We start from the raw sequence: 14,124 nt of genomic DNA, 5'->3' as shown, positions 1-14,124 counted from the left end.
ACCCGGGACTTGCATGGCGGGCCGTGGGGGGAGACCAGAGGAACGACGATGGAAGCCCCTAACACCGACGGAGATGGGCAGTGGGGGGGGGGGGGGAGCTTCGCGGCGGCCCGAAACGCCGGCGGCGTGACAGGCCCTAAGTCAGTTTACCGGTGCGAGGGGAAGCATTGGCAGAACCCGCGGAGAGGAGGCCGGGTTCTCGTGACACCTCAGCTGTCTCTCCTCCTCTAACCAACCTCTCCACCCTCTCTAATCCAGGCAGCATCCTGGTGAACCCCTTCTGCACCCTCTCCAAACCCCGCCACCCCCCCCACACACCCTTCCTGTAACGGGACGACCCAAACGACGTACAATACTCCCAGTCCGGCCCGACAGTTGTAACGTGACTTAGACCATAAGACAAAGGAGCAGAAGTCGGCCATTTGGCCCATCGAGTCTGCTTCACCATTTTATCATGAGCTGATCCATTTCTCCTATTTAGTCCCACTCCCCTGCCTTCTCACCATAACCTTTGATGCCCTGGCTACTCAGATACCTATCAGTCTCTGCCTTAAATACACCCAATGACTTGGCCTCCACTGCTGCCCGTGGCAACAAATTCCATAGATTCACCACCCTCTGACTAAAAAAATTTCTTCGCATCTCTGTTCTGAAAGGGCGCCCTTCAATCCTTAAGTCACGCCCTCTCGGACTAGACTCCCCCATCATGGGAAACAACTTTGCCACATCCACTCTGTCCATGCCTCTTAACATTCGAAATGTTTCTATGAGGTCTCCCCTCATACTTCTTGCACTCACCGTCCCAGCTAATGAACGCCTGCACAGCCATTTCCAGAGAAATTTGGTCTTGGACCGTAAGTTCTCACTGTATGTCGATGTTTCAACCGTCAACTGTGCTCTTCCCCCTTACGCTAGATCTCCCCGATTACAAATCTCCCCTCCGAACTAGACCTGCTCGATACCCCGCAGTTTCACTTGGCAATCTTCTACACTGTACACGCCTCCTTTTTCAGTATCGTCTGCAAACGTACAAGTCAACAGTCCCATCTGATTCGTTGCTAGATCGAGAAAGAGTGGAGTTCCCCTTATAAGATGTGCCTCCAGATGCATAGATAGATGGCCCACATGCCTGAAAACACTCATCTGGTCCTTCAGCATCCACGCAGGGAGAGACCGATACTTGCCATCAGAAAGGGCGGCCTTGTCGCGGACTGGACTGGCAGGCTATCTGAAATTGTAGAATCGCCGGAGAGGGTAAGGTTGCCCCAGTATGTGAGACTGCCCGCTCAGCCGCCGCCGAGAGGCCGCGGGGAAGCGAGCAGGGGACGAGGAGAAACAGAGGAGGGGAGTGTGGTGGGTGGGTGAAAAGCCATCCACCCTCCCAGCCTCTGCCCGAGCGCAAGGGCATGCGTCAAATGCTGGCTTTCCTGGAGGAGGTTGTGTGGCACAATATGTGTGCCCCTGATCTGGAAGCCCCGAAACGGGGCGGGGGGTCTCATTCAGGAGGCTGGCTGACTGACTTTGATCTCGCCGGCAGGTGAAGGTGGTCCTGGGGGGCCAATATCATCAGTTCCTTTGTGGCCGGTATGGGGGTCATCGCCTACTCCCTCTCCTTCTACCATCGCAAGTGGAATCACTGGGGCTACCGGCCGGTGAGCAACCCTTCTCGTCATCCGACCCTTCTCCCTCAAAAGCACTCTTCCTCGTCACCGTAATACTCCTCTCGCAGATCCGTCACCCACTCACGCAACTACACCTCTCAACTTCCCCATGAAAACTCCTTCCCCGACACACTCTACCCACTCCGTGACCGTTCCCCGTCCGACACCGTGTCCCCTCCTTTCCCGTCACACTTAACCCAACCCGTCACCGTTCCCCGTCCGACACCGTGTCCCTTCCTTCCCCGTCACACTTAACCCACCCCGTCACTGTTCCCCGTCCGACACCGTGTCCCCTCCTTCCCCGTCACACTTAACCCACCCCGTTACCGTTCCCCGTCCGACACCGTGTCCCTTCCTTCCCCCGTCACACTTAACCCACCCCGTCACTGTTCCCCGTCCGACACCGTGTCCCCTCCTTCCCCGTCACACTTAACCCACCCCGTCACCGTTCCCCGTCCAACACCGTGTCCCTTCCTTCCCCGTCACACTTAACCCAACCCGTCACCGTTCCCCGTCCGACACCGTGTCCCCTCCTTCCCCCGTCACACTTAACCCAACCCGTCACCGTTCCCCGTCCGACACCGTGTCCCCTCCTTCCCCCGTCACACTTAACCCACCCCGTTACCGTTCCCCGTCCAACACCGTGTCCCCTCCTTCCCCATCACACTTAACCCAACCCGTTACCGTTCCCCCGTACCGACACCGTGTCCCCTCCTTCCCCGTCACACTTAACCCAACCCGTCACCGTTCCCCGTCCGACACCTGTGTCCCCTCCTTCCCCATCACACTTAACCCAACCCGTCACCGTTCCCCCGTCCGACACCGTGTCCCTTCCTTCCCCCGTCACACTTAAACCCAACCCGTCACCGTTCCCCGTCTGACACCGTGTCCCCTCCTTCCCCCGTCACACTTAACCCAACCCGTCACCGTTCCCCGTCCGACACCGTGTCCCCTCCTTCCCCGTCACACTTGACCCAACCCGTCACCGTTCCCCGTCCGACACCGTGTCCCTTCCTTCCCCCGTCACACTTAACCCACCCCGTCACCGTTCCCCGTCCGACACCGTGTCCCCCTCCTTCCCCGTCACACTTAACCCAACCCGTCACCGTTCCCCGTCCGACACCGTGTCCCCCTCCTTCCCCGTCACACTTAACCCACCCCCGTTACCGTTCCCCGTCTGACACCGGTGTCCCCCTCCTTCCCCGTCACACTTAACCCAACCCGTCACCGTTCCCCGTCCGACACCGTGTCCCTTCCTTCCCCGTCACACTTAACCCCACCCCGTCACCGTTCCCCGTCTGACACCGTGTCCCCCTCCTTCCCCGTCACACTTAAACCACCCCGTCACTGTTCCCCGTCCGACACCGTGTCCCCCTCCTTCCCCGTCACACTTAACCCACCCCGTTACCGTTCCCCGTCTGACACCGTGTCCCCCTCCTTCCCCGTCACACTTAACCCAACCCGTCACCGTTCCCCGTCCGACACCGTGTCCCTTCCTTCCCCGTCACACTTAACCCACCCCGTCACCGTTCCCCCGTCTGACACCGTGTCCCCTCCTTCCCCGTCACACTTAAAACCACCCCGTCACTGTTCCCCGTCCGACACCGTGTCCCCTCCTTCCCCCGTCACACTTAACCCAACCCGTCACCGTTCCCCGTCCGACACCCGTGTCCCCTCCTCCCTCCCGTCACACTTAACCCACCCCGTCACCGTTCCCCGTCCGACACCGTGTCCCTTCCTTCCCCCGTCACACTTAACCCACCCCGTCACCGTTCCCCGTCCGACACCGTGTCCCTTCCTTCCCCCGTCACACTATGACCCAACCCGTCACCGTTCCCCGTCCGACACCGTGTCCCCTCCTTCCCCCGTCACACTTAACCCACCCCGTTACCGTTCCCCGTCCGACACCGTGTCCCCTCCTTCCCCATCACACTTAACCCAACCCGTCACCGTTCCCCGTCCGACACCGTGTCCCTTCCTTCCCCCGTCACAACTTAACCCACCCCCGTTACCGTTCCCCGTCCGACACCGTGTCCCCTCCCTCCCCGTCACACTTAACCCACCCCGTCACCGTTCCCCGTCCGACACCGTGTCCCCCCTCCTTCCCCGTCACACTTAACCCAACCCGTCACCGTTCCCCGTCCGACACCGTGTGTCCCCTCCCTCCCCGTCACACTTAACCCACCCCGTCACCGTATCCCCCTCCTTCCCCGTCACACTTAACCCACCCCGTTACCGTTCCCCGTCCGACACCGTGTCCCCTCCTTCCCCGTCACACTTAACCCAACCCGTCACCGTTCCCCGTCCGACACCGTGTCCCCTCCTTCCCCGTCACACTTGACCCAACCCGTCACCGTTCCCCGTCCGACACCGTCCCCTCCTTCCCCGTCACACTTAACCCAACCCGTCACCGTTCCCCGTCCAACACCCGTGTCCCTTCCTTCCCCCGTCACACTTAACCCAACCCGTCACCGTTCCCCGTCCGACACCGTGTCCCCTCCTTCCCCGTCACACTTAACCCAACCCGTCACTGTTCCCCGTCTGACACCGTGTCCCCTCCTTCCCCATCACACTTAACCCACCCCGTCACCGTTCCCCGTCCGACACCGTGTCCCCTCCTTCCCCGTCACACTTAACCCACCCCGTCACCGTTCCCCGTCTGACACCGTGTCCCCTCCTTCCCCATCACACTTAACCCAACCCGTCACCGTTCCCCGTCCGACACCGTGTCCCTTCCTTCCCCCCGTCACACTTAACCCAACCCGTCACCGTTCCCCGTCCGACACCGTGTCCCTTCCTTCCCCGTCACACTTAACCCCACCCCCGTTACCGTTCCCCATCCGACACCCGTGTCCCCTCCCTTCCCCATCACACTTAACCCACCCCGTCACCGTTCCCCGTCCGACACCGTGTCCCTTCCTTCCCCCGTCACACTTAACCCACCCCGTTACCGTTCCCCGTCCGACACCGTGTCCCCCTCCTTCCCCGTCACACTTAACCCACCCCGTCACCGTTCCCCGTCCGACACCGTGTCCCCTCCTTCCCCCGTCACACTTAACCCAACCCGTCACCGTTCCCCCGTCCGACACCGTGTCCCCTCCCTCCCCGTCACACTTAACCCAACCCGTCACCGTTCCCCGTCCGACACCCGTGTCCCCTCCCTCCCCGTCACACTTAACCCACCCCCGTCACCGTTCCCCGTCCGACACCGTGTCCCCTCCTTCCCCGTCACACTTAACCCAACCCGTCACTGTTCCCCGTCCGACACCGTGTCCCTTCCTTCCCCCGTCACACTTAACCCAACCCGTCACCGTTCCCCCGTCCGACACCGTGTCCCCTCCCTCCCCGTCACACTTAACCCACCCCGTTACCGTTCCCCGTCTGACACCGTGTCCCTTCCTTCCCCCGTCACACTTAACCCAACCCGTCACCGTTCCCCGTCTGACACCGTGTCCCCTCCTTCCCCGTCACACTTAACCCACCCCGTCACCGTTCCCCGTCCAACACCGTGTCCCTTCCTTCCCCCGTCACACTTAACCCACCCCGTTACCGTTCCCCGTCCGACACCGTGTCCCCTCCTTCCCCGTCACACTTAACCCACCCTGTCACCGTTCCCCGTCCGACACCGTGTCCCTTCCTTCCCCCGTCACACTTAACCCAACCCGTCACCGTTCCCCGTCCGACACCGTGTCCCCTCCTCCCCGTCACACTTAACCCACACCGTCACCGTTCCCGTCCGAGCACCCGTGTCCCCTCCTTCCCCGTCACACTTAACCCACCCGTCACCGTTCCCCGTCCGACACCGTGTCCCCTCCTTCCCCGTCACACTTAACCCACTCCGTCACCGTTCCCCGTCCGACACCGTGTCCCTTCCTTCCCCCGTCACACTTAACCCAACCCGTCACCGTTCCCCGTCCGACACCGTGTCCCCTCCTTCCCCGTCACACTTAACCCACCCTGTCACCGTTCCCCGTCCGACACCGTGTCCCTTCCTTCCCCCGTCACACTTAACCCAACCGTCACCGTTCCCCGTCCGACACCGTGTCCCCCTCCTTCCCCGTCACACTTAACCCACACCCGTCACCGTTCCCCGTCCGACACTGTGTCCCCCTCCTTCCCCGTCACACTTAACCCACCCCGTTACCCGTTCCCCGTCCGACACCGTGTCCCCTCCTTCCCCCGTCACACTTAACCCACCCCGTTACCGTTCCCCCGTCCGACACCGTGTCCCTTCCTTCCCCCGTCACACTTAACCCACCCCGTTACCGTTCCCCGTCCGACACCGTGTCCCCCTCCTTCCCCGTCACACTTAACCCACCCCGTCACCGTTCCCCGTCTGACACCGTGTCCCTTCCTTCCCCGTCACACTTAACCCACCCCGTTACCGTTCCCCCGTCCGACACCGTGTCCCTCTCCTTCCCCGTCACACTCCCCCGTCACACTTAACCCACCCCGTTACCGTTCCCCGTCCGACACCGTCCCCTCCTTCCCCCGTCACACTTAACCCACCCCGTTACCGTTCCCCGTCCGACACCGTGTCCCCTCCTTCCCCGTCACACTTAACCCAACCCGTCACCGTTCCCCGTCCGACACCGTGTCCCCTCCTTCCCCGTCACACTTAACCCAACCCGTCACCGTTCCCCGTCCGACACCGTGTCCCCTCCTTCCCCGTCACACTTAACCCACCCTGTCACCGTTCCCCCGTCCGACACCGTGTCCCCTCCTTCCCCGTCACACTTACCCAACCCGTCACCGTTCCCCGTCCGACACCGTGTCCCCTCCTTCCCCGTCACACTTAACCACCCCGTCACCGTTCCCCGTCCGACACCGTATCCCCGTCCTTCCCCGTCACACTTAACCCCACCCCGTCACCGTTCCCCGTCCGACACCGTGTCCCTCCTTCCCTGTCACACTTAACCCAACCGTCACCGTTCCCCGTCCGACACCGTGTCCCCTCCCTCCCGTCACACTTAACCCACCCCGTCACCGTTCCCCGTCCGACACCGTGTCCCCTCCTTCCCCCCGTCACACTTAACCCAACCCGTCACTGTTCCCCGTCCGACACCGTGTCCCCTCCTTCCCCGTCACACTTAACCCACCCCGTCACCGTTCCCCGTCCGACACCGTGTCCCCTCCTTCCCCGTCACACTTAACCCACACCGTCACCGTTCCCCGTCCGACACCGTGTCCCTTGCCTCCCCGTCACACTTAACCCAACCCGTCACTGTTCCCCGTCTGACACCGTGTCCCCCTCCTTCCCCGTCACACTTAACCCACACCGTCACCGTTCCCCGTCCGACACCGTATCCCCTCCTTCCCCGTCACACTTAACCCACCCTGTCACTGTTCCCCGTCTGACACCGTATCCCTCTCCTTCCCGTCACACTAACCCAACCCGTCACCGTTCCCCGTCCGACACCGTGTCCCTTCCTTCCCCGTCACACTTAACCCACCCCGTCACCGTTCCCCGTCCGACACCGTGTCCCTTCCTTCCCCGTCACACTTAACCCACCCCGTTACCGTTCCCCGTCCGACACCGTGTCCCCTCCTTCCCCGTCACACTTAACCCACCCCGTCACCGTTCCCCATCCGACACCGTGTCCCCTCGTGTCCCCCTCCTTCCCCGTCACACTTAACCCACCCCGTCACCGTTCCCCCGTCCGACACCGTGTCCCCTCCCTCCCCGTCACACTTAACCCACCCCGTCACCGTTCCCCGTCCGACACCGTGTCCCCTCCTTCCCCGTCACACTTAACCCACCCCGTCACTGTTCCCCGTCTGACACCGTGTCCCCTCCTTCCCCCGTCACACTTAACCCACCCCGTCACCGTTCCCCGTCCGACACCGTGTCCCCTCCTTCCCCGTCACACTTAACCCACCCCGTCACCGTTCCCCGTCTGACACCGTGTCCCCTCCTTCCCCGTCACACTTGACCCAACCCGTCACCGTTCCCCGTCCGACACCGTGTCCCCTCCTTCCCCATCACACTTAACCCACCCCGTCACCGTTCCCCGTCCGACACCGTGTCCCTTCCTTCCCCCGTCACACTTAACCCAACCCGTCACCGTTCCCCGTCCGACACCGTGTCCCTTCCTTCCCCCCGTCACACTTAACCCAACCCGTTACCGTTCCCCGTCCGACACCGTGTCCCCCTCCTTCCCCGTCACACTTAACCCACCCCGTCACCGTTCCCCGTCCGACACCGTGTCCCTTCCTTCCCCCGTCACACTTAACCCACCCCGTTACCGTTCCCCATCTGACACCGTGTCCCCTCCTTCCCCGTCACACTTGACCCAACCCGTCACCGTTCCCCGTCTGACACCGTATCCCTTCCTTCCCCGTCACACTTAACCCACCCCCGTCACCGTTCCCCGTCCGACACCGTGTCCCCTCCTTCCCCTTCACACTTAACCCACCCTGTCACCGTTCCCCGTCCGACACCGTGTCCCTTCCTTCCCCCGTCACACTTAACCCACCCTGTCACCGTTCCCCGTCCAACACCGTGTCCCCTCCTTCCCCGTCACACTTAACCCACCCCGTCACCGTTCCCCGTCCGACACCGTGTCCCCCTCCTTCCCCGTCACACTTAACCCAACCCGTCACCGTTCCCCGTCCGACACCGTGTCCCTTCCTTCCCCCGTCACACTTAACCCAACCCGTCACTGTTCCCCGTCCGACACCCGTGTCCCCTCCTTCCCCATCACACTTAAACCACCCCGTCACCGTTCCCCGTCCGACACCGTGTCCCCTCCTTCCCCATCACACTTAACCCACCCCGTTACCGTTCCCCCGTCCGACACCGTGTCCCTTCCTTCCCCCGTCACACTTAAACCACCCCGTCACTGTTCCCCGTCCGACACCGTGTCCCCTCCTTCCCCGTCACACTTAACCCACCCCGTCACCGTTCCCCGTCCGACACCGTGTCCCCTCCCTCCCCGTCACACTTAACCCACCCCGTTACCGTTCCCCGTCCAACACCGTGTCCCCTCCTTCCCCGTCACACTTAACCCACCCTGTCACTGTTCCCCGTCTGACACCGTGTCCCCCTCCTTCCCCCGTCACACTTAACCCACCCCGTCACCGTTCCCCGTCCGACAACCGTGTCCCCTCCCTCCCCGTCACACTTAACCCACCCCGTTACCGTTCCCCGTCGACACCGTGTCCCCTCCTTCCCCGTCACACTTAACCCACCCCCGTTACCGTTCCCCGTCCGACACCGTGTCCCCTCCCTCCCCGTCACACTTAACCCAACCCGTCACCGTTCCCCGTCCGACACCGTATCCCCCTCCTTCCCCGTCACACTTAACCCACCCCGTTACCGTTCCCCGTCCGACACCGTGTCCCCTCCTTCCCCGTCACACTTAACCCACCCCGTCACCGTTCCCCGTCTGACACCGTGTCCCCCTCCTTCCCCCGTCACACTTAACCCACCCCGTCACTGTTCCCCGTCCGACACCGTGTCCCCTCCTTCCCCGTCACACTTAACCCACCCCGTTACCGTTCCCCCGTCGACACCGTGTCCCCTTCCTTCCCCCCGTCACACTTAACCCACCCCGTTACCGTTCCCCGTCTGACACCGTGTCCCTTCCTTCCCCCGTCACACTTAACCCACCCCGTCACCGTTCCCCGTCCGACACCGTGTCCCCTCCCTCCCCGTCACACTTAACCCACCCCGTCACCGTTCCCCCGTCCGACACCGTGGTCCCCCCTCCTTCCCCGTCACACTTAACCCAACCCGTCACCGTTCCCCGTCCGACACCGTGTCCCTTCCTTCCCCCGTCACACTTAACCCAACCCGTCACTGTTCCCCGTCTGACACCGTGTCCCCTCCCTCCCCGTCACACTTAACCCACCCCGTTACCGTTCCCCCGTCCGACACCGTGTCCCCTCCTTCCCCGTCACACTTAACCCACCCCGTCACCGTTCCCCGTCCGACACTGTGTCCCCCCTCTTTCCCCGTCACACTTAACCCCACCCCGTCACCGTTCCCCCGTCCGACACCGTGTCCCCTCCTTCCCCCGTCACACTTAACCCACCCCGTCACCGTTCCCCGTCCAACACCGTGTCCCCCTCCTTCCCCGTCACACTTAACCCACCCCCGTCACCGTTCCCCGTCCGACACCGTGTCCCCTCCTTCCCCGTCACACTTAACCCACCCCGTCACCGTTCCCCGTCCGACACCGTGTCCCTTCCTTCCCCCGTCACACTTAACCCAACCCGTCACTGTTCCCCGTCTGACACCGTGTCCCCTCCTTCCCCATCACACTTAACCCACCCCGTCACCGTTCCCCGTCCGACACCGTGTCCCCCTCCCTCCCCGTCACACTTAACCCAACCCGTCACCGTTCCCCGTTCGACACCGTGTCCCTTCCTTCCCCATCACACTTAACCCAACCCGTCACCGTTCCCCGTCCGACACCGTGTCCCCCTCCCTCCCCGTCACACTTAACCCACCCCGTTACCGTTCCCCCGTCCGACACCGTGTCCCCTCCTTCCCCGTCACACTTAACCCACCCCGTCACCGTTCCCCGTCCGACACTGTGTCCCCCCTCTTTCCCCGTCACACTTAACCCAACCCGTCACCGTTCCCCGTCCGACACCGTGTCCCCCTCCTTCCCCGTCACACTTAACCCAACCCGTCACTGTTCCCCGTCTGACACCGTGTCCCTTCCTTCCCCCGTCACACTTAACCCAACCCGTCACCGTTCCCCGTCCGACACCGTGTCCCCTCCCTCCCCGTCACACTTAACCCACCCCGTCACCGTTCCCCGTCCAACACCGTGTCCCCTCCTTCCCCGTCACACTTAACCCACCCCGTCACCGTTCCCCATCCGACACCGTGTCCCCTCCTTCCCCGTCACACTTAACCCACCCCGTTACCGTTCCCCGTCCGACACCGTGTCCCCTCCTTCCCCGTCACACTTAACCCAACCCGTCACCGTTCCCCGTCCGACACCGTCCCCTCCTTCCCCGTCACACTTAACCCAACCCGTCACCGTTCCCCGTCCGACACCGTGTCCCTTCCTTCCCCCGTCACACTTAACCCACCCTGTCACCGTTCCCCGTCCGACACCGTGTCCCCTCCTTCCCCATCACACTTAACCCACCCTGTCACCGTTCCCCATCTGACACCGTGTCCCCTCCTTCCCCCGTCACACTTAACCCACCCCGTCACCGTTCCCCGTCCGACACCGTGTCCCTTCCTTCCCCCGTCACACTTAACCCACCCCGTCACCGTTCCCCGTCCGACACCGTGTCCCCTCCTTCCCCGTCACACTTAACCCACCCCGTCACCGTTCCCCGTCCAACACCGTGTCCCTTCCTTCCCCCGTCACACTTAACCCAACCCGTCACCGTTCCCCGTCCGACACCGTGTCCCTTCCTTCCCCCGTCACACTTAACCCACCCCGTCACCGTTCCCCGTCCGACACCGTGTCCCCTCCTTCCCCGTCACACTTAACCCAACCCGTCACCGTTCCCCGTCCGACACCGTGTCCCCCTCCTTCCCCGTCACACTTAACCCACCCCGTCACCGTTCCCCGTCCGACACCGTGTCCCTTCCTTCCCCCGTCACACTTAACCCAACCCGTCACTGTTCCCCGTCCGACACCGTGTTCCCTCCTTCCCCGTCACACTTAACCCAACCCGTCACCGTTCCCCGTCCGACACCGTGTCCCCCCTCCTTCCCCGTCACACTTAACCCACCCCGTCACCGTTCCCCGTCCGACACCGTGTCCCCTCCTTCCCCGTCACACTTAACCCACCCCGTCACCGTTCCCCGTCCGACACCGTCCCCTCCTTCCCCGTCACACTTAACCCACCCCGTCACTGTTCCCCATCTGACACCGTGTCCCCTCCCTCCCCGTCACACTTAACCCACCCCGTCACCGTTCCCCGTCCGACACCGTGTCCCCCTCCTTCCCCGTCACACTTAACCCAACCCGTCACCGTTCCCCATCCGACACCGTGTCCCCCTCCTTCCCCGTCACACTTAACCCAACCCGTCACTGTTCCCCGTCCAACACCGTGTCCCTTCCTTCCCCCGTCACACTTAACCCACCCCCGTCACCGTTCCCCGTCCGACACCGTGTCCCCTCCTTCCCCATCACACTTAACCCACCCCGTTACCGTTCCCCGTCTGACACCGTGTCCCCTCCCTCCCCGTCACACTTAACCCACCCCGTCACCGTTCCCCGTCCGACACCGTGTCCCCTCCTTCCCCGTCACACTTAACCCACCCCGTTACCGTTCCCCGTCCGACACCGTGTCCCCTCCTTCCCCCGTCACACTTAACCCACCCCGTCACCGTTCCCCGTCCGACACCGTGTCCCCTCCTTCCCCGTCACACTTAACCCACCCCGTCACCGTTCCCCGTCTGACACCGTGTCCCCTCCTTCCCCGTCACACTTAACCCACCCCGTCACCGTTCCCCGTCCGACACCGTGTCCCCTCCCTCCCCGTCACACTTAACCCACCCCGTCACCGTTCCCCGTCCGACACCGTGTCCCCTCCTTCCCCGTCACACTTAACCCACCCCGTCACCGTTCCCCCGTCCAACACCGTGTCCCTTCCTTCCCCCGTCACACTTAACCCACCCCGTCACCGTTCCCCGTCCGACACCGTGTCCCCTCCTTCCCCCGTCACACTTAACCCACCCCGTCACCGTTCCCCGTCTGACACCGTGTCCCCTCCTTCCCCGTCACACTTAACCCACCCCGTCACCGTTCCCCGTCTGACACCGTGTCCCCTTCCTTCCCCCGTCACACTTAACCCAACCCGTCACTGTTCCCCGTCCGACACCGTGTCCCTTCCTTCCCCCGTCACACTTAACCCAACCCGTCACTGTTCCCCGTCCGACACCGTGTTCCCTCCTTCCCCGTCACACTTAACCCAACCCGTCACCGTTCCCCGTCCGACACCGTATCCCCCTCCTTCCCCGTTACACTTAACCCACACCGTCACCGTATCCCCCCTCCTTCTCCGTCACACTTCACGCCACCCCCGTCCGACACCGTGTCCCCTCCCTCCCCGTCACACTTAACCCACCCCGTCACTGTTCCCCGTCCGACACCGTGTCCCCTCCTTCCCCCGTCACACTTAACCCACCCTGTCACCGTTCCCCCGCCCGACACCGTGTCCCCCTCTTTCCCCGTCACACTTAACCCACCCTGTCACCGTTCCCCATGACCCCTGTCCTGTGTCCGTGTATTGAATGTCTCCGTGACCCCTGTCCTCTCTCCGTTTACTGACCATCTCCGTGACCCCTGTCCTGTGTCCATGTATTGACCGTCTCCGTTTCCCGTCCTCTCTCCATGTACTAACCGTCTACGTGAACCCTGTCCTGTCTCCGTGACCTCTGTCTTCTCTCTGTGTACTGATCGTCTCCATTACCCGTGTCCTGTCACCATGTACCGACTGTCTCCGTGACCCCTGTCCTGTCTCTGTGTACTGACCACCTTCGTGACCCCTGGCTTTTCTCCATGTACCGACTGTCTCCGTGACCCGTCTTCTCTCCGTGTAATGACCGTCTCCGTGACCGCTGTCCTCTCTCCGTGTACATACCATCTCGGTGACTGCTGTCCTCTCTCGGTGTACTGACCGTCTCCGTGACCGCGTACTGTCTCCGTGTACCGACTGTCTGCGTAACCCCTGCCCTGTCTGCGTGACCCCCCATCCTGTCTGCGTGACCCCTGTCCTGTCTCCGTGTACTGACCATCTCCGTGACCCCCGTCCTGTCTACGTGACCCCCGTCCTGTCTCCGTGACCCCTGTCCTGTCTGCATGACCCCTGTCCTCTCTCCGTGTACTGATCGTCTCTGTGCTCTGGTGAACAGGCAGACCCGGTCGCCTTCGTGCTCCTCCTGCAAATGTTCACCACGGCTGAGCTTGTCTTGGCCGTTATCTCAGCCATGCTCATCGCCCAGCACCTGTTCCGCTGCTGTACGCTCAACGTTGTCTCGGTAAGTCTCTCACACCTGGCGACAGTCTGCTTCTCCGTATCCCCCCCCCCCCCCCGGGTCAGACCCACACACCGTGCACAGTTCCCGTCCCATATCCCACACACACCAGGAGCACCGTACACAGTCCGCTTCTCTGCATCCCCCGGGGTCAGACCCACACACCGGCAGCACCGTGCACTGTTCCCGTCTCCGTATCCCCCCGGGTAATACCCACACACACACCGGGAGCACCGTGCACAGTTCCCGTCTCCGTATCCCCCCTGGGTCAGACCCACACACACCAGGAGCACCGTGCACAGTTCCTGTCTCCGTATCCCCCTGGGTCAGACCCACACACACCGGGAGCACCGTGCACTGTTCCCGTCTCCGTATCCCCCCTGGGTCAGACCCACACACACCGGGAGCACCGTGCACAGTTCCTGTCTCCGTATTTCCCCCCCCCTCCCCCCCCCCCCCCGGGTCAGACCCACACACACCAGGAGCACCGTACACAGTCCGCTTCTC

The 14,124-nt window shown here is 62.9% G+C and overlaps 1 protein-coding gene across 1 annotated transcript in view; it reads left to right on the top strand.

Moving 5' to 3' along the window:
- Positions 1 to 13,614, top strand: part of LOC140193642 (uncharacterized) — a 32,333-nt gene extending 18,719 nt beyond the window's left edge. Inside the window, exons 5-6 of the mRNA XM_072250803.1 lie at positions 1,538 to 1,652; positions 13,495 to 13,614. Coding sequence (XP_072106904.1) covers positions 1,538 to 1,652; positions 13,495 to 13,544 — 165 coding nt within the window. The 3' untranslated portion in view covers positions 13,545 to 13,614. The remainder of the gene's footprint in view (positions 1 to 1,537; positions 1,653 to 13,494) is intronic.
- Positions 13,615 to 14,124: the final 510 nt, after the last annotated feature.

The sequence above is a fragment of the Mobula birostris genome, unplaced genomic scaffold (genome assembly GCF_030028105.1).
Source record: "Mobula birostris isolate sMobBir1 unplaced genomic scaffold, sMobBir1.hap1 scaffold_666, whole genome shotgun sequence".
Classification (NCBI taxonomy): Eukaryota; Metazoa; Chordata; class Chondrichthyes; order Myliobatiformes; family Myliobatidae; genus Mobula; species Mobula birostris.
Note: the sequence above shows the minus strand (reverse complement) of the source record. Positions and strands in the feature narration are given on the sequence as shown.